Genomic DNA, 21502 nt, shown 5'->3' with positions numbered 1-21502 from the left:
CATAGGATGACACAAAAGGGGCAGAGGAAAAATGCGGAGAATCTGCATTTTACGTCAGCTAACACAGACGAAATAGGGTAAGGGAACAGTCAGATAATGCATTTGTGTCTGGGGTGACTGTACCTGTAGAGATAAAGCTATCAATTTGCATTGCCATGGTAAAGTTTTAACAGCTCACTAGGAATTTCCTTGTGGGAAAAATACGGGGGAGGCATGTAGCTTTTCATCTTGTAGCAATCTTATTTAGGAACCAAAAAGGAGACGCAGGTTTGCATGACCCAGTTCCCAGCTTGAATTTTCCCTTTAGCTAAATGAGTTTGGGGTCCCCAAATTTAATTTCCTTTCACAATACCTAGGCTATACAGTATAGCCTATTGCTGCTAGGCTGCCAACCTGTACAGCATGGTACTGTGCTGAATACTGCAGGCAATTGAAACACTACGGTAAGTGTTTGTGTATCCAAACATATCTAAACACAGAAAAGGCACAGTTAAAATGCGTTTTATAATCTTAAGGAACCGCTGTTGTATATGCGATCCATCATTGACCATGACATCCTTATACAATGCATGACTGGATATTTAAAAAAAGAAAAGTACAAGAAAAAAAAAAATCTCTCTCTAAGGGCTCGTATCTTCTGACAAAAGCCTGGATTTTCCCTCCCTGCCCAGAGGAGCTTTTGTGATTTCCTGTGCGTCCACTTTTCCAGCTCTGCCAGCAGTTTCTTTTGCTGTTAAGGAAAACACTTTCTGAATTCACTGACTTTTCTTCCTCACCTCTAATTGTATAATCCCTACCCCCTTCACAAAGGCCTTGGAAGATTTCTTACCGTGAAATGTGGTAACCTCTGTTCAAACTCGATTTGACCTTTCTGGGTCACTTGAGAGTTGTCTCTCTTCCCAGCCTGTCTGACACTGTTTCCTGGTATATTTGGACTCTCTCACTCCACCTTCAGGAGCATCTTTGCAGTGATTCCACCTTCATCCGTTCTGTGCGCTCTCCCTGAGCCGTCTTGTTCACATGGTGAGATCACCTGTGTGAGTAGATGTCCCCTCTCTCTGGCTCTCTGCACCTGCGTCCTTATTGGCCCTCTAGGTGTCCCATGGGGACCTCAAAATCAAAATATCTTAACCTGAACTTAATGTCTCTTCCCTTGTCATCCAAATGCCCATTTTTTCCACTTGCTATATTTTAGTAGCACCCAAACCAGAAACCTGAAAATTTTCCTAACTTTCTTCCTCCACCAGACAAGGTTTTGGAATTACAGCTAGCCTTGCTGTAATGTGTGTATGTTGGTGTGGTTTCCATCATATCTCTTCATCTGACAAACTCCTAAGTTGGGAAGCATTTTTCAAGTTGGACTTGGGAGAAATTTTATACACATAAATGTTCTGTCCTTATTAAAAGTAGGAGACAAATCATTTCAATTATTCTTTTGCATTGATCGTTTTGTGTTTATGAGTGCATAGAAACCTCATTTCAGAGGCATTTGCTTCATTTGAGACTTGAGTTTGGTTTGTAGCTTTGAAATTAAATTAGCAAGTATATAACTTCACAGAGCTTGTGGTTTATTATGTTAGCACTCATATTGTGTTTTGCTTAGTTTTCTATTCAGTTACTTAAAATATAAGTAGTATTTTCTGCAAAATTAGAATTACAGGCATATCTTGTTTTTTTGCACTTCACTTTATTGTGCTTTGCAGATACTGTGTTTTTTTTACAAATTGAAGATTTGTGGCAACCCTGTCAATCTGTTGGTAGCTTTTTTCCAACAGCATATGCTCACTTCGTGTCACTGTGTCACATTTTGGTAATTCTTGCAATAGTATTTCAAACTTTTTCATTATTATTATATATGTTATAATGATACAGGAGCTAAGAAGGAATTACTTAGGTAGATAACATGGGCATGGGAGTCCTCCTCGGTAAGGCTTTTCTTTTTAATGAAAAGCAGTCCCGAATCATTTTCTAACATAGAGCACCCTGAAAGCTAGGAGCTTGCACAGGTGGGTGCTGGCAGGAGCTAAGGACAAGATATTTTCAAAATGGTGGGTCCATCTTCCCTTCTCTGCCAGCCACACGTACTATAAAGGAGCAGACAAAATGGCGCAGATCAACTGGAAAGCCCATTTGCATAAGAAGATTAGGGTAGGGTGACCAGCCTTCCCTGCGCACTATGTAGACATCATATCTGATGAAGCCATTCTGTGAGCCCTACATGAATTAAGCACCGCCTTCTCCAGCCTGCCTATAAAATCTGCTGTGGTCCATGGCCTCCCCCCTTTTTCAGATGTCTCTTTGTCTTTCTCAGGGAGCTGCTTTCCTCCCTCCTTTCTTCTGTCTATTAAACTTTTCACTCCTTAACCTACCCACATGTGTCCATGTCCTGAATTTTTTCTCAGTGCATGACAATGAACCCCAAGGTATATACACTGGACAGTGTAGCCGCTTCAGTAGTGATCTGTGATCAGTGATCTTTGATGTTACTGTTGTAATTGTTTTGGGGTGCCATAAACTGCATCTATGTAAGATGGTGATCTTAATTCATAAATGATGTGTATGTTCTGACTGCTTCACAGACTGGCCATTCCCTGTCTCTCTCCCTCTCCTTAGGCCTCCCTATTTTCCAAGACACAGTTATATTGAAATTAGGTTAGTTAATAACCCTACAATAACCTCTAAGTGTTCAACTGAAAGGAATAGTTGTGCATCTGTGATTTGAAATCAAATGCTAGAAATGATTAAGCTTAGTGAGGAAGTCATCTTGAAGGGTGAGATAGGCTGAAAGCTAGGCCCCTTGTGCCAGTTAGCCAAGTTGTGAATGCAAAGAAAAAAATTCTTGAAGGAAATTTGGAGAACTACTCTAGTGAACACAAAAATAGTAAGAAACAAAACAGTCTTATTCTGATTTGGAGAAAGTTTGAGTGGTCTGGATAGAAGATCCAACAAGCTGCAGCATTCCCTTAAGCCAGAGTCTCTAATCCAGAGCAAGGCTCTAACTCTCTTCAATTCTCTGAAGTTTAAGAGAGGTGAGGAAACTGCAGAATAAAAGTAGGAAGCTAGCAGACGTTGGTTCATGAGGTTGAAGGACAGTAGCCATCTCCATAACATAAAAAGTACAAAGTGAAGCAGCAAGTGCTGATTTAGAAGCTGTAGCAGGTAATCCAGAAGATCTAGCTAAGATTATTGATGAAAATGGCTACACTAAACAACAGATTTTCAGTGGAGACAAAACAGCCTTCTTCTATTGGAAGAAGATGCCATCTAGGACTTTCATAGCTATAAGGAGAAGTCAATGCCTGCGTTAAAGCTTCCAAGGACAGGCTGACTGTCTTATTCTTTTCTACTGCAGCTGTTGACTTTAAGTTGAAGCCAATATTCATTTACCATTCAGAAAATTCTGGGGTCCATGCAAATGATGATAACTGTACTCTGTGCTCTATAGATGGAACAACAAAGCCTGGATGACAGCCCATCTGTTTACAGGATGGCTTAGAAAAAAATACATATATATATACACACATATGTGTGTGTGTATGTTTTTTTTTTTTTTTCAAGACAGAGTCTCATTCTTGTCACCCAGGCTGGAATGCAGTGGCATGATCTTGGTTTACTGCAACCTCCACCTCCCAGATTCAAGGCATTCTCCTGTCTCAGCCTCCTGAGTAGCTGGGATTACAGGCACCTGCCACCACACCCGGCTAATTTCTGTATTTTTAGTAGAGATGTGGTTTTGCCATGTTTGCCAGGCTGGTCTTGAACTCCTGACCTCAAGTGATCCGCCTGCCTCAGCCTCCCAAAGTGCTGGGGTTACAGGTGTGAGCCACCGCTCCCGGGCCGGCTTAGTGACTATATTAAACCCAATGTTGATATCTACTGCTCAGAAAAACAAGATTCCTTTCAAAATATTGCTGTTCATCGACAATGCGCCTAGTCACTCTAGAGTTCTCATGGAATTGTACAAGGAGATTAATGTTGTTTTCATGCCTGCTATCACAATATCTCTTCTGCAACCCATGGATCAAGAGGTAACTTCGACTTTCAAATATTATTAAGAAATACATTTTACAAGCTATTGATGCGATAGATAATGATTTTTCTAATGGATCTGGACAAAGCAAATTGAAAAACTTCTGGAAAATATTAACCATTCTGGATGCTCTTAAAATAATTTATGATTTATGGCAGGAGGTCAAATTATTCTGATTAGCAGGAGTTTGAAAGAAGTTGATTTCTACCCTCATGATGACTTTGAGGGGTCCAAGACTTCAGTGAAGGAAGTAACTGCAGATGTGGTAGAAATAGCAAGAAAACTAGAATTAGAAGTGAAACCTGAAGGTATAACTTAATTGCTGCAATGTCATGATAAAACTTCAAGGAATAAGGAGTTGCTTCTTATGAATGAGCAAAAGTGGTTTCTTGAGACGGAATCTACTCCTGGGGAAGATGCTGTGAACATTTTTAAAATGACAACAAAGGATTTAAAATATTACACAAACTTAATTGATAAAGAAGTGGTAGGGTTTGAGAAGATTAACTCCAAGTCCGAAAGAAGTTCTTCTGTGAGTCATACGCTATCAAACAGTATCATGTGCTACAAAGAATTCTTTATTGAATGGAAGAGTCCATTAACACAGAAAGCTTCATTGTTGTCTCATTTTAAGAAATTGATACAGCACTCTAACCTTTAGCAACTACCACCCTGGTCAGTCAGTAGCCATCAGCATTGAGGCAGTACCTTCCATCAACAAAAAGATTATGACTTCCTGAAAGCTCAGATGACTTTTACCATTTTTCACCAATCAAGTATTTTTAAATTATGGTATATATGTTGTTGTTGTTTTTAAGACATAGTGCTATTGTATACTTAATAGACTACAGTATAGTGTAAACAACTTTTACATGCACTAGGAAACCAAAAAATATGTGCAACTCACTTTATTGCAATATTCACTTTATTGCAGTAGTCTGGAGCTGAACCCACAGTATCTCCAAGGTATGCTTGTACAGTTGCTCCTCAGCATCCACAGGGTATTGGTTTCAGAAACCTTCCTCCCGAGTCTGAGGATGCTCAAGTTCCTTATATAAATGGTGTAGTATTTGCATATAACCTGCACACATCTTCCCATATACTTTAAGTCATCTCTAGATTACTTATGATTCCTCACATAATATACATGCTGTGTAAATAGTTGTTATGCTCTATTGCTTTTTAAATTTGTTTTTTTTTTCTGAATATTTTTGATTCAAGTTGGCTAAATCTGCATATGTGGAACCTTTGGATATAGAGGGCTGATTTGTACCTTCAATGTTGTTTTATTTCTTACATATTAAATATAAAGAATCAAGTAACTACTGGATTAAAATAATTAACATGTATTATACACCTATTATATGATACTGTACATATGCATATTGTTTAATTTGATCCACTCAGTAACTTGATGTAGAATGGAGAACTATGGCATCAGAGACGTTATTTAATTTTCCAGATGATGCTGCTGGGTTGTTCACTCCTTCTGGTGGTTCTTCCTGAGGTTCTTTACTCATTGCTTTATGTGTGACTTGTTCATCCCTGAAAGTAATACACTTAAGGACTGGATTTATGGGCATCTTCTTTTGATTGGGTTTTGATTTCACATGGTCTGTGCTTTTCCTGTATTAGTGGCTGTTTATGAGGGAGATTTTATAGTATTTCACCGCCACTGTCCAAACTGTCTATCGTCATGGGGCAATGTAAAAGTAGGTAATAAAGGTGCTTTAAGATTTAAATGGAAATATATAACATTTTAATTGATGGAAGGTGATTTTAATGCACTTCTCCAAAAATAGTTATCAAGAGACAATTATTCTTTATATATTTTCAATAATCTCTCTGCTTGAATTTTTGTTACCTAAAGGGAGCTGTTACTTGAAGAATGCTATCTTCCTTCCCTGGTCATTATTCATATTCTCTCTCTCTCTTTCTCTCTTAGTGTAATGAAACCTCATTCTTTTTTGAAGCTCGAAGTAAAACTGCTTGCAAGCATCTCTGGAAGTGCAGTGTGGAACATCATACATTTTTTAGGTAAATTGATGTAAAAATTTTGTTTGTTGTTTTAATAAATGAAAATGGAATTTGTTTTTATAAAAGGAATTCTGTCTACAAACAAATTTGGAATTTTTTCCCTTTTATTAATTTTCTCAATTCCTAATTCTCTGGATTATATTAATACAAACATGCACACATATATTCATGCATGTGTACATGTATATACACATAGGTACTTATACGCAAAGATACAGTTATATCTTTGATACTACAAGAAAGGATCGAGGTAATATTTTTAGGTTTATGTAAAATGTGCAGCCATTATTAGCACCTATGTAGTATTGGTGGAAATGGAGTGTTCTGTGCATAATTAATTTTAACAGCCTATCAGCCGTATAGGTAGAAATGTGATAAGGCAGTTGGGTATACAAGGCTCACTGGAAAGACCAAAGTTGATGATGTCACTTAAGTAGGTATTTACAGAAGTGGCTGGATGAGGTCACCAGTGGAAACAGTGGAGAGAGAAGCAGAACTCCAAGGACTGAGCTTGGTGGCCCCTCCCGACATTACAGGCCAGGATGAGCCAGTCTAGAGTATGAGAAGGAGCAGTCAGAAGAGTGTGTGGTATCCTGGGAAACGAGGAAAGAGAATGTCTTGATGAATAAGGTGCTGGCAACTGCATGCAGTCCTCCTGGGAGGTCAGGTCAGATGAAACTAGAGAACTGACCTTTGGATTGTGGGGATACTTTTTCCTTGTTTCATGTCTTTATGTTGCAAAGATAAAACAAAAATTTAGCTGGTGATACATTAAGCTTTATTTTTTGTTTTTGTTTTTTAAATGGAAACAAAATTGAGTTCTTCCCTGTTTCATCCTCATGGAGTATGAATAGCATGATGTTGGAGAAGTATTCTAATAAAGTGGCTGGGGTCCTTTATAAAGTTTGTGTTAGGAGTAAGGGGTGGCCCAGAATGCCTGTAACGTTGAGTCTTTGTCTGATTTTCTTTTACAAATTGATTAGAATGCCAGAAAATGAATCTAATTCACTGTCAAGAAAACTCAGCAAGTTTGGATCCATACGTTATAAGCACCGCTACAGGTAAATGACACTTTTTCCTTGGGGGGATGTGTTTGTAAATAAATACTTAATTCAGCTGTTATGCTCAATGAAGTTTTTGATTTATTTTTTATTTTTTCTTGCATTGCCAGTGTGTTTTGTAAGCATAACGGTTTATTAAAACTTTCTCAACAAACATGATTTTCAAGATTTAATTGTATTTAACATTTGCATTAGCTGTGTTGTGGGATTTTAGACCATCATAAAGTTTATTATCTTCAGAAATTCATTTTGATACAGTTATCACTTATTTTTAATTATGTGTGTTTTGTGATTATGAAACAATCTGATGTTCTGAATAGTAACTAATTGTGTTTTTAAGACATTCAGTTGATCCCCTAATTTAATACAATGTATACTTTTTATATTGTGCATCAAACCATGTTTTTTCTGTAGCATAAAGCCTGCATGTAGTAATGCTAGCAATTATATCTCAACTTTATTGAGCAGTTACTAAGTGCTACGTACTGTGATACATGTTTTCCATTCATTGCTTCATTTAATTATCAATCTTCTGTAATATTAGCTCCATTAATGTATGAGGACACTAAGGCTCAAAGAGGTCAAGTCTCTTCTCCAGGTAATCCAACTAGGAGGCAGGACAGTGGGATCCATCCTCTGGCGCTCTAACTGCAGAGCTCATGTTTATAACCATTAGGCAAACTGTTAGCCTGTTGTGGAAAAAGCCTGATTGTCATACAACTAGGCAGGTGCTGATGTCTTTTTCTAATACCAGCATTAAAAATGAGAGTGGGTTCTATATTTTGAAAAAGAATTTGTCTTGTTTCAATTCATTCTGTTCAATGGAGAGAGCCTGTGATGTGCAGGGCATGGTATTCGGTACCCACAGATACAAAGAATCAGACCTACCCACTTCTGCCTTCAAAGAGCTATAGTATTATTCAAACAATGAGGGAGGTCCCCGGGCCTTGTAAAACCCAAGCAGGGTGGGGAAATGCCACCTAGAGTCACAGAGATGGAACACTTTTGTCAGTTCCATTGGAGACATCATTGAATGAAATGCTCCCTTAGGAGGTACAAAAAAAGCCAAGGCAAGCATTTTCAGGACAGTAGTCCTCTATGCTAGATTTTAATTCTCTTTTATAATGTACTTTTTGGGTCTTGAATTTGAGATTAAAGATAATCAATAAAAGGGTGAGGAATATTAAATATTCAGTGCATTCATCTTTACATATTATTTAGTTGAAAATTTGCTCATTTCATGACTAAAAAATACTTGTGTCATGGTATTATAGATATTCTTGGAATTTACATGGAGGTATTCATTGATATGTTCATGTTTAATCTTTAGGTTTTCACTGTTGTTCTGTAGATGGTGATACAATTATGAAGAATTTAAGGAAGTATTATTTATGTTTATATTGAGAAGAGCAGGTAATAGTCAGTATTTGGACTGTTCTTCCAGTTGTGGCATAAAAACACCACCAGGGTTATAGAGAGAATGTCTCCTTGTCCCTGAAATGGAGCGGGTAGAAAGACATCTGTCTTAATGTTCACACTATTAAAATTTTAATTATCCTGTTTAACATATGCTGTTGTTGGCTTCCACAAAGTTAGCCATACCTGATTTCTCAAATTTATTGAAATGCAAATGTTGTGGCTACTGGGAATTATTATTAGGAAGTTATTGGATTTTGCATATTAAATATCATTTCTTCCAAGGAAGTGATTAAAAGTAACCTTTGCAAAATTGGAGGCCATGCTAAATCTGTTCTAATTTTGTGGCTGATGTTAACTGCCTAGTAAGTCTTAATGAATCTTAAATCTACATGTCTGTATGTAGGAAACACTAACATTGCACCATCCTTGGAAGAAAGACGATGCCCAGAGCTTAGGCAGGGATGAGTCTCTGATTGCTGGGGGGTCATTAGCATACAGACTGTTTATTGTCAAAAGAGGGCAAGCAACCGGAGTTTAACCAGCACAATATGCCTGCCACTTTCTTGAGACATTCCAGAGATATCCTGGAATGAAAGCAGAGCTCTGGAATCACATTCTCCTCTTTTCACCCTGCAGGCTTTTAAATAATAGGGTATAAAGAACAGCCTAACAAGTGGCTGCAGTGTATGAATGCAGGTGTCTCGGTGTGTTTGTGTGTGTAATTGTGTATGTGTTTATAGTGGTGTGTTAGTGTCTTTGTGGTTGTGCATGTACATGTGTGTGATGGAGGAAGACAAGAGTTCTAGTCTTTACTCTCTCTTGCATATTAGGTCTTGCAAAATGCCAAGGACAGTGGCACTTTTTGGGAAAACTAGTGCTTACTTAAGGGAAAAATTGGACTTTTTTAGTGATATGGGACAATTAAGATTAAAAATTAAATTTGTGTGGAAAGGCTGAGCTGAAATCTGATGTTCTAATACTTTTTGTTGTTGTTGTTGTTTTATTACCAGAGACCAATAATCTGAAATAGAAATCTTTGATTAAACATTTTGTTATACATTGCTATCTTCCCTGAGCCCCTTACAAATTAACCTTGCCTTTACCTGTCATTAACTTTGTGGGGTGCTCCTAGTTTTGATGAATTAATGAGCTGTGTAGAATTTACACTCGAGAATTGAGAAGGAGGGCTTAGAAACTCCCCTGGGAACCCAGATCCTCCTTGTAGAACTTAACTCACAGGAGCTGTCATGAGATTTCACATTCTATGAAGCATGGAAGAGAGACCAAGTTCTCATAAGAACCTCCTTTGTGTCTGTTGCTTTCACATGTGCAGCTTTATTTAATCCACACAATGACCTGCCAAAGAGGTTTCATATCCCCCTTTATATAGATGAGAAATTGGAGCCTCCAAAAGTAAAGTAATTAAGGGTCCCTAAGCAGTAAGTGGCAAAGCTAGGACTTTGAACCTGAGTATTTCTACTCTTGTTCTTTTCTTTCTATCTCATTTAGAGGCCACAGGGCCTGCTGGCACTGCCACCCAGCATGCAGAGGGGTGTGTGTATGCCAGAGGCAGCAGGGAAGTGGTTGATCACAGAAATAAAGCTCTGTCCTGTCATAACAGAGAGCCACCAGACATGCGTAGGGACTTTCATCACCTTACACTGTAAATCTCTATACTTGTCAATTACTTTCTGCTACAAGGAAATAGGATGCTATACAAGAATACTTCTGCCAGGAAATTGTAAGAACAAGTAGAAATATAAATGAGGAAAACAAGGCTGCAAGGATTTTTACAAATAACCTTCTGAAGATCACGCAGCTAGGAAAAGGCAGAGCTTTGCTTTAAACAGGGCTTGCAACTTCAAACCCAACAGCTACATGTGCTGTTCCTTCTCCCATGCCACCAGGCTATGCCATACTGACCAGCTGGCGTTCAGAAAGCTTGTTCTAGTGCTCGGTCCTGTACAGCCTGTGGCAAATCACTTTACGCTTCTGGTCCTCAGTCTTACTAATCTTACGATATGATTTTCTCATTTGTCCTTTGTTCCGAGAGAGAAACCATGAGAAAAATTTGGATAATAAAATCTGATTATGAAATGCCTCAGTGGTTCACATATGGGTTTATATTTTTAGGGGGAACTTTTTTCCTCTGTGAGATGAAGTGCACAGTGCCCAAGTCTTTCTGTTAATAGTGAGTCTGTTGAAAGTAGGCCTTATCTTGATACTCCAGACCATTGATAATAATGAACATTTGCACTTTATGTGAATTTTAGCTTTTTGGAAATCTGTGTACCTTTTTAAAAGAAGTTACATTTTAAGCAAAAGAAAATCTGTCAGTTTGCTTCTCTCCCCTCCCGCATTTCCATGAACTGTTATTGAACGTGAAGTACCATCATGGATGCGCCCTGGCATCTTTATTCCCCTGGTAGCTGATACCACACGTCCCAGCTTAGCCTAATGCAGATTCATTTTTATGAGGATTGTAGGCATCTTCATTTTTAATAAAGGCAGAGGAGGTAGTGAGGAGGAGAAACTTCCACAGAAACACGTGAAAGATGAATTTTAAGTCTGTTTAATCTGTTTTTTGGGGGAGATACTCACCTGTATTTATCCTGTAAATGTAAAATAAATAGGATTTGGGGCCCTTAAAAGACTTTTTTCTTCTCATAGATGGCTGTACTTGTGGTGAATCAAACTAGACTTGTAGAAATGTGATTTTCCTGTACCTAAATGATATTTTCCTGCGTGAAAGCCAGGGCCATTCAGTTGCTCAAATTTAGCAGTTGCGGAATAAATTGTTAGTAAGATGAATGTTCACTGAAATCCAGCAAACTAAATCACATGATTCCTTGGGAAAATTACTTGAGAAGTTTGACCCAGCCCCAGGGAAAGCTGCCCTGGAATCCGCATGGAATCTGCAGGGCAGCAGTGCTTTGCATGGGGTTCTAGGCCTGCTTTCAGTCTTCCTGGACACTTGATCTGGCCCAGGCGAGGTGGGCAAGTAAATGGCTAATTGTGCCATGGCAGAGTCCAGAATAAAATTCTACTGAGTGGTCCTGTGGGGGATGCTTTACAACCTGCTGTGTGAGTGCAACATGGAGCTCATGTGGAATCATTGCCCTTCCACAGTTTAGCCCAACTTAATTTCTGTATTATTTAGTGACCTTAAAGACTATCAGCAACCTTTATTTCTAGCCCATCATTCTACGGAAATCGAACTCCTCCTTTAATAAATCCTTTCTTCCTGTTTCCTCCTCTGAAAGATTTTCCTTCTATCTAATGTAAATCTCCTCCTAGAATTTCATAACCACTCCCTTGATCACTATTGCAATGAGAATCATTTTAAAACCAGTGAGTCTGTGTGTTTTTTCTTCTCTCCATATTTGGCAGATGTTCTGAATGATCTGTTTAATTTTGTGGCTGTGTGGTTTTACCTTTGCTAATCAAAATGTTGCACTTTCAAGTGGCAGGACAGCTTTGCAAATGAGCCGAGATCTTTCTATTCAACTTCCCCGGCCTGATCAGAATGTGACGAGAAGTCGAAGCAAGACTTACCCTAAGCGAATAGCACAAACACAGCCAACCGGTAAGCCATGGCTCCCCTGAGTTATCTATGTAACCTTGTTTCTCTTTAGGCTGATAGTGTAAGATATACTCAGTGATGTCTATAACTCTATAGTCTTTCTACTGAAATTTCTAATATTAAAATTTTCTAATATTAGAAATTTCAATTTTGATCTTGGAAATGTTCAAGCAGACAGTAATTATTAAGAAGACAAATAGTCATCTTGAATCACCATGACCTGCTTAATGACTATACTTTCTTTTTTTTCTTTTTTTGAGTTATAATCTTGCTCTGTCACCAGGCTGGAGTGCAGTGGCATGATTATAGCTCACTGCTGCCTCGACCTCCTGGGTCCAAGTGATCTTCCGACCTCAGCCTCCCAGGTAGCTGGGACTATAGGCACGTACTACCATGCCTGGTTATTTTACTTTATTTTATTTTATGGAGACAGGGTCTCACTGTGTTGCCCAGGGTGTTCTCAAACTCTTGGGCTCAAGTGATCGTCTCTCTTCAGCCTACCAAAGTGCTAGGATTACAGGCATGAACCACCATGCCTGGCTCCATACTTTCTTTTTGAAGGGGTTTTATTTTAAATAAAATATTGGCTGGGCACAATGGCTCATGCCTGTAATGTCAGTGCTTTGGGAGGCTGAAGCAGGAGGATGGCTGGAGCCCAAGAATTCAAGGTTACAGTGAGCTATGATCATGCCACTACACTCCAGCCTGGGTGATAGACTGAGACCCTGTCTCTTAAACAGACAAAAACCACACAAGACAAAATGCTAAACTGAATAATTTCTTAGTTTGATGTATTTGAGTTGAAATTGAAAAAGCTCTTAGCAAGAGTCTTAAAAAAAAACAACAAAAAACCCAGCACTTTTGGGCATGGTGGTGAGGCTGTCATCCTAGATACTCAAGAGGCTAAGGCAGAAGGCTCACTTGAACCTGGGAGTTTCAGTATAGCCTGAGCAACAAAGTGAGGCCCCTATCTATTAAAAATACAAATTTAAAAACAGGAACACTATTGAGGTAACTTAATTTGAGCTTCATTTGTACAGAATCCAGTTGGTTTCTTGTTATTATTGGCCTTTTATTATGCAACATAATATATGTATGGAAAGTATATAAATAAAATATATATACTTATGGACATATACATACATGTATACATATGTGTGTACACACATACAAAGTTTAATCTAGCCTGCATCCCCAAAGTGCCACATGGGTGTTTCTCTGATAACCATTTCCTCCCCTCAGTTAGAGGAAACTTCTGTTTGCCTTTGTGGTAATTTCATTCCTTTCTTTTTTTTTTGAGATGGAGTCTCGCTCTGTCGCCCAGGCTGGAGTGCAATGGAGTGATCTCTGCTCACTGCCACCTCCGCCTCCCTGATTCACGCCATTCTCTTGCCTCAGTCTCCTGAGTGGCTGGGACTACAGGCGCCCGCCACCACGCCCGGCTAATTTTTTGTATTTTTAGTAGAGACGGGGTTTCACCGTGTTAGCCAGGATGGTCTCGATCTCCTGACCTCGTGATCCACCCGCCTCGGCCTCCCAAAGTGCTGGGATTACAGGCATGAGCCACCACGCCCGGCCCATTCCTTTCTTTTCGTTATAATTTGTCAGTGTTTCCTGAACAAATTAGTTTGTTTTGCCTGTTTTTAACATTATATGAATGGATCATAGTATGTGTTTTTTTGTGTCTTGATTGTTCCTGCCAACATTACATACAGTGTGTACTAAAGCATGTTCCTTTTCTTGCTGAGTATTCTAGTGTTTGACAATTTATTCATTCTACTGTTGATAGACATTTGGGTTATTCAGATTTTTTTGTTTAATGAAGACACTGTGTCTTTAATAAAACCACCTAATCAATCAGCTTTAATCCATGTTCAGTGCTCGTTGCTCACAGAATTTTACTGTGAAGTAATATCGCTGACGTTAGTTTGTGGCTTGCTTGTAGATCACCCTTGTGTAACACTCTCCAGTGTCCTTTCACAGATATTATCTTGTTTGAGCCTCACCCTGTGAGGTGGGGCAAGGGAAAGAGTACATCCATTTTATGGATGAGGAAGATGTGATTCTAGCAATTATTCAGAGGTATGGCTGGTGCAGGAGCCCAGGTCTCTTGGGTCTAGCACATTAATAGGAAGTAAATGAAAGTTTTAGTAACAATATTAACATCTGAACATTGTGTGAAAATTGACATAGCATTATAATGTCTATCATTTCAGTTAATCCTTTTGCCAAGCCTATGAAGAAAAGTGTATGAATTTATTCTGCCATTCCTGTGTGTAAGAATATCACCTGACTTAATACTTCTAAGGTCAAATTAAGTCTGACTGTAGTTCCCTTCCTCTTGTTGGGCTGGGAGAAAATAAAGTTCTTTCTGGTGGTTCTACTGACAAGAATAAAACATGACTAAATTTGCAATAGATTACCTTGCCACATCACTATTATTGTTACCTCCCTTCAGCTAATGAGGAAACTAAGACGTAAAAGGCAGTTTGGCTAAAACTACTGTGGAGTAAGTTTACTGGGCATTGGTTACCGACTTGTTTGAGTCCATTAAGAGAGAACACGCTCATATGCAACAAATTACATGAAGCTTATGTGTTACTTACACATGGGCAGCAGAAGACGAAGGAAGTCTAGGATTTGTTGTAAGCTTGTCCCCCTAATGCACAGCCCAGCCTTTTTTGGAGGACAGCCTCCCAGCATCAGGTGGATCTCTCTCTCTCTTTTTTTTTTTTTTTTTTTTTGAGACAAGGTCTCACATTGTCACCCAGTCTGGAATGCAGTATTGTGGCCATAGCTCACTGTAGCTTCGAACTCATGGCTCAAGCAATCCTCCCACCTCAGCCTTCTGTGTAGCTGGGATTCCAGGCACACAGCACCACTCCCAGCTAATGTTTTTTAATCTTTTATTTTTTGTAGAGATGGGATCTTGCTGTGTTGTTTAGGCTAGTCTCAAACTCCCAGCCTCAAGCGATCTTTACATCTTGACCTCCAAAAATGTTAGGATTACAGGTGTGAGTCACTGTGCCTGGCAGGTGGATCTTTTAAAAATGTAGACTGTATTATGCTTTTATTATTATAAAAATACATGCTTATTTTTTAAAATTTAGAAAACTTAGAATCTTCTCTCCCAAAAAGAAAGAAAACCCCTTTCATATTCAACTTCATTCTCCTTGTAGTAGCACTGTATTATATAGCCTTTCGGTCAGTTGTATATCTTTTTCACACAAGTGGTAAAATTGTGAGTTTTCAACTTGCTTTTCTTATTTAATAATACCTCATGGATATGTTCTAAGTCTTTAAATGTTCCTCAACAATGCCATTTTAATATATGTATGATTTTCTACTGTGTAGATATAGAGATGCGACAATTCAACCAATCTTTAATTCTTGGATATTTAAGCTGTTTCAAAATTTGAAAACCATAAATAGCTCTAAAGTGAATATTATTGTAGTGATATCTTTAAGCATTGATGACTTTATATATTTTAAACAGTGGTGTCTATTCATCATTTTTATTCTAAAAAGAGGATTAAACAATACTGTGTTAAAATCTGACTTTGCTGAGACCACCTTTCACTCTGATTTTTTAATTGCTTTTGTCCTGACTTCTCTTTTTTTCTTGAGACGGAGTCTCACTGTGCCGCCCAGGTTGGAGTACAGTGGTCCAATCTTAGTTCACTGCAACCTGAAACCATAAAAATTCTAGAAGATAACATTGGTAAAACTCTTCTAGATGTTGGCTTAGGCAAAGCTGTTCATAGCTAAGAACCCAAAAACAAATGCAACAAGAACAAAAACAAATAGATAGGACCTAATTAAACTAAAAAGCTTCTGCACAGCAAAGGAAATGATCAGAGTAAACAATCAGCCTACAGACTGGGAGAAAATATTCACAAACTTTGCATCCAACAAAGGACTAATATCCAGAATCTACGAGGAACTGAAATCAGCAACAACAACAAAAAAAGAATAATCCCATCAAAAAGTGGGCAAAGGACACGAATAGACTATTTTCAAAAGAGGGTGTACAAATGGCCAACAAACATGTGAAAACATGCTCAACATCACTAATTATCAGGAAGTTGCATATCAAAACCACAATGAGATACCGCTTTACTCCTGCAAGAATGACCATAATTAAAAAATTAAAAAATAATAGATGTTGGTGTGGATGTGGTGAAAAGTAACACTTTTATACTGCTGGTTGGAATGTAAACTAGAATAACTACTATGGAAAAATAGCATGGAAATTCCTTAAAGAACTAAAAGTAGAACTACCATTTGATCCAGCAATCCCATTACTGGGTATCTGCCCAGAGGAAAAGAAGTCATTATATAAGAAAGACAGTTGGCACATGATGTTTATAATGGCACAATTTGTATTTGCAGAAGTATGGAACCAGCCTAAATGCCCATCAACCAACAAGTGGATAAAGAAAATGTGGTGTTTATATTAATATGTATACCATAGAATACTACTCAGCCATAAAAAGGAACAAAAATAATGGTGTTCGAGGCAACCTGGATCAGGTTGGAGACTGTTACTCTTTTTTTTTTTTCTTTTTTTTGAGACAGAGTCTCGCTCTGTTGCCCAGACTGGGGTGCAGTGGCGCGATCTTGGCTCATGGCAAGCTCCAAGCTCCACCTCCCGGGTTCATGCCATTCTCTTACCTCAGCTTCCTGAGTAGTTGGGACTACAGGTGCCCGCCACCATGCCCAGCTAATTTTTTGTATTTTTAGTAGAGACGAAGTTTCACCATGTTAGCCAGGATGGTCTCGATCTCCTGGCCTCACGATCCGCCTGCCTTGGCCTCCCAAAGTGCTGGGAGTACAGCCGTGAGCCACAGTGCCTGACCTGGAGACCGTTACTCTAAGTGAAGTAACTCAGGAATGGAAAACCAAATATTATATGTTCTCATTTTTAAGTGGGAGCTGAGCTATGAGGACACAAAGGCATACAAATGATGTAATGGACTTTCGGGATTTGGGTGGAAGGGTACGAGGGGGTGAGGGATAAAAGACTACACATTGTGTACGGTGTATACTGCTTGGGTGATGGGTGCACCAAAATCTCAGAAATCACCACTAAAGAACTTATCCGTGTAACCAAAAACCACCTGCTCCCCTAAAACCATTGAAATAAAAGTAAATAAATAAAACAAACAAACAAAAAAAACCCACAAGAGTTATTTAGTGGAGTAGGAATAGGGAAACATTTTTCACGAAGGGCCAGATAATATTTTAGGCTTTGCAGGCCATGTGGTTTCTGATGTAACTATTCACCTCTGCCATTTATAACACAATAGCAGTCACAGAAAATATGCAGATGAATAAATATGGTGTGTTTCAAAAAACACAAAACATTTGTATATAATTTTTTAAAAAGTCATGATGGAGGTTATTACTTTTGTTAGTTTGTATCATTAATTTATACTAAATGAGTTTTTACTTTAGATCCTTGTTTTTTAAATTTCGAAGTTAAAGTAATTCAATCAAACTAGATGACTAGTCCCCTTAACTTGCCTCCCAGTTCTCTGTAAGTTTAAAAAGCATGTTTATTCACCTCTCAATTAAGAGTAATAAATACCCTGGCAGCTAAAAAGCCATTGTGTTTACAATTCACCAAGTGCAGGCCCTGGCACCTTTATGAGGAAGTACATTCCAGAGTCAAGTGCCCTGCACCCAGCAGCCTGCTTCCCCACCCAGAGGAGGTCAGCACCAGGGCAGGCAGCCAGAGCATTCCTGCAAGTCTAAACTGCCTCAGAGGAGCTTGGGTAAAGCCAGAAAAGGGACGGCAGGAGGAAAGAATGCCCTCCTGGTACAACCCTCTGTCTGACAAGTTCTTGGCAACTCACACAGTTGGATTCCTGTCAAAGGAGATAGTCTCTGCTGTAAGTAGGCAATAAAGACAGAATATTTGGGTATAATTCATAATTAGCTATAGGAAGAGTAATGGTTGAAGCCATTTGTGATGGATACACAAGACTTTGATTATCTGATGCAGCATTTTAAGTTCTTAAAAATATCTCACTGAACACACAAATACTTGCAGCATAATCTTTGAACTATTGAAAAGCAAGATAAGATGACATTTTTGGCATTCCCATTCTTGCCCTGTGGAAGGGGCTGCAAACAGAGCATGTAAAGGGTTGTGAAAATGATTTCTGAGAGGATGGTTTGTGCACAGTGTGCAAGAGGACAGCTACTTACTGCTTGGAGCAAGCCAGTTGTTTCTGTGCAGCAGAGTGGACCTAGTGTTGACGTATCTTCCAGTGTTTCAAGAGAAGTACAAAATCTGGGTATTTATGTGAACTTCCTAGAATTTGAAATACTGGCAATTAATTTCATTTAAAAAAGGCTCTGTGTGCTAAATTAAACATTTCCGATGGACAGATTTGGGCTTGAGGGCTGCCTGCCTGGAAACTCTCCTTGACAGAGCTGGTGTAAGTGGTTGATCCACCATGTGACGGATGACTCCATCTGCCCTGGGGCTCACACTGTGTTTCTGCAGCATCCTAAGCAATCACCACTATGTTTGATTCAAATACTTCATGACTCCAGACATGAGCACGTTGTAGTTAGTAGGTCAGTGGGCCAACTCCAGGGGATGATGGTGCCACACAGCTCTGGACCCCCCCATAGTGAATGATTCGCCTGAGGGTAGCTGACCACCATCTATTGTTGACCCAAGGTGGGTGCAGTCAAAGCAGCGGAGACAGAGAAATGCTTTGATACAATGAAGTACAGTTTCATTTGATGAAGTATAGCTCTGGGCTGCGAAGAAATAGCAATGTCAAAACAATAATTTTTTATCAAATGCTTCCTCTGATTGGCGCATCGTGTCAGATGCAAGTCAGCAGAACCTCAGTGTGGCTTGTGGCAGTCAAATCGATGTTTTGAAGGCAGAGGAAAGGTGAGTTATCTGAATAGAGACGGATGTATCAGTGTGATCCAGTAAGCTGGATCCTGGTACATGCTGGTTCAGCTTCAGTAATCCATGTACTAGACGTATAATATTATAAAGTCACTTAGCCAGCCTGAGGCTTGCTTTCTTCATCTGTCAGATGGGTTGCTGTCTTGGGGATGTGTCTGAAATGGGCTGAGTATCTTGTCAGAACTTGGTATACTTTAGTTTCCTTCTCCTAAACCAAAAGGATGTCTTTCTATTCACAGTGGGGACCACTGTGAATCCATCTGTCAATGTTTGAGGTACATTTGCTGTAATGGCATCAACTTCATATATAAAGGATGATGTCATTATGTTGAGGTGCTGTGGGCTTTTGAGAGTGAGGGGTAAGGAGAGGCCATTCAAGTACAGTGAGAGGGGCTTGGAAAGGAAATTGGACACTCTCACTTAAATCCAGAAGATTCAGTATAAATCAAGTGTGAAGAACTGGGCCAGTCAGAGCTTACTACATGAAGCTTTCTTCTGTCGTGCCTGCCTACAGATTTTAGCACCCCAGAGCAGCTGTTGGGAGCAGTATCAGGATCACAGAGTTAGGAGGTGTCTTTTCTTACTATGTTCCTACTCTTCAGAGTAGCATTTAGTCCAAGCCTTTTTTTTCACTGTGATGAAACCATAACATTAAATTTACCATCTTAAGCATTTTAAGAGTAAGTTCAATAGTATTAAATATATTCACATTGTTGTACAACCAATCTCTAGAGTGTTTTCATCTTATGACTCTGAAACTATACTCCCTAAACACCGATTACCCCTTCCTGCTCCCCCCAGCTCTTGGTAATCGTCTTTCTACTTCGTTTCTATGATTTTGACTACTTAAGGTACTTCATATGAATGAAATCATCTAGTATTTGTTCAAGTCATTTTTCTTCTCTGATTTTTTTTTTTTTTTTTACACCAACATCTCTACCCTCTTCTCCTTCCCACCTCAAATCTTCACTGCTTTCCAGCCCTCTTGGGATTTTCTGTAACTATGAATTGGAAAGAATGCATGCTTCTTACAGTGTGTTCATTAACAGTGATGACACTGCGCAATAATTTTCAAGTTCATGCGGTTAATCGTTCCATCTTCTGTGTAAGGTGGTTTCCCCTATTTGAAGTAATTAGCTGCCAGGCCTACTCGAATGCATTTTTCATGTTAAACAGACAATAGGAACAGAGAAGACAAAGAAAAGGCAAAGCTGAAAGGGCTCCCAGAGGGGAAGCAAAATTGTTGAATGAGGAGCACACAGAAGCTGTGGCTCTGGATCAGGAAATTCAAAAGCAAGTCCCCAATCTCTGAGTTGGTCCAGGAAGATACTAGATCAAATACGTCACTTCTATAATATCAGCAGAACTACTCCTGTGTTGTTTGTCATCACAGAGACTGGAAACTACCTAAATATCCATTAGAAGGAAACTGGCCTAATAAAGTAATGTGTGTTCCCCAGCCTCTGCTACACATGAAATACCATGTCTCTGTTACAAGAAACCTGAGAGCAGGATTGGAGCTTGTGTCCATCTGATTCCATAGTCCCACAGTATCTACTGTGAAAGGCCAGGTCCCATGAGGAGCCCACCAAAGGAGAGAAACGCCAGGACTAATCAATGAGCATCACCGTGTGCCTGGCACTGTGTAGACACTGCAGATAGTATCTTACTCTTCTAGAAGATGCTGTAATTCTCAATGTTTAGGTGAGAAAGCAGAGGCCGAGACTTGTACAGAGTCACAAAGCTGAGATACGAACACAGGTCAGTTATAGTCCACAATATAGAGAGGAAAGACTAAAAAAGAATGTGATACATTTGTATGTGCAGATAGGAAATGATCTCCAGGATATAGTATATAAATGATGGGGGCAGAGAAGCAGAGGGGCCCGGTAGTATTTAATGTGTTACCATTATATACAAAGACAAATGGGGTGGGAAAGGATACATACAGATAATACTTGCAGGCAGGATACATTAGAAACTAGTAACAGTAGTGGCCTTTGGGAAGGGTTTCTGAGAGAATGGGGATTGGCAGTGAGAGAGAGATTTATTTTCGTTTGAATTTTTACCAAGCACTTTTCAAAAGCCCTGCAGATAACTGTCGTGAATGCATGAAGTTCACAAATGCTCATCCATGTTTCCAATAGAGACATTCTCAATAAGCTCAGAGTTGAGACAGTTCTTAGCCTAGATCATTATGATTTACAGAGAAAGTAACAGAACAATATAAGGTCAATTGTACAAAACTCAAATGTTAGGAATTTCTCCTGTGTTGTAGCAGACAAAACCAGAGTCTTCACGGAGAGGGGCATGAGTCCAGGATGAAAGTACAGAAGATTGCATGTAGGTCCTCAAGCCAGAGGGTGCTCCATTTCATGAGGAAGACTCATGGTATAAGGAGTCTTTGGATTAAATGAAGTAGAGGACACTTTGTG

The 21502-nt window shown here is 39.1% G+C and overlaps 1 protein-coding gene across 7 annotated transcripts in view; it reads left to right on the top strand.

The window, feature by feature from the left end:
• The window catches only part of EPB41L4A (erythrocyte membrane protein band 4.1 like 4A), a 255842-nt gene that overhangs the window by 170552 nt on the left and 63788 nt on the right, over positions 1-21502 (top strand). For all 7 annotated transcript variants that reach the window (XR_010587555.1, XR_012414006.1, XM_045394097.2 and 4 more), the window contains 3 exons: positions 5976-6067; positions 7051-7128; positions 12012-12133. Coding sequence is in view for 5 of the 7 variants with exons in the window: in XM_045394097.2 (XP_045250032.1) it covers positions 5976-6067; positions 7051-7128; positions 12012-12133 (292 nt within the window). In the remaining 2 variants the exon portion in view is untranslated. The remainder of the gene's footprint in view (positions 1-5975; positions 6068-7050; positions 7129-12011; positions 12134-21502) is intronic.

This window comes from Macaca fascicularis, chromosome 6 (assembly GCF_037993035.2).
Source record: "Macaca fascicularis isolate 582-1 chromosome 6, T2T-MFA8v1.1".
Classification (NCBI taxonomy): domain Eukaryota; kingdom Metazoa; phylum Chordata; class Mammalia; order Primates; family Cercopithecidae; genus Macaca; species Macaca fascicularis.
The sequence above is the reverse complement of the archived record's forward strand: the minus strand, read 5'-3'. Positions and strand labels throughout refer to the sequence as shown.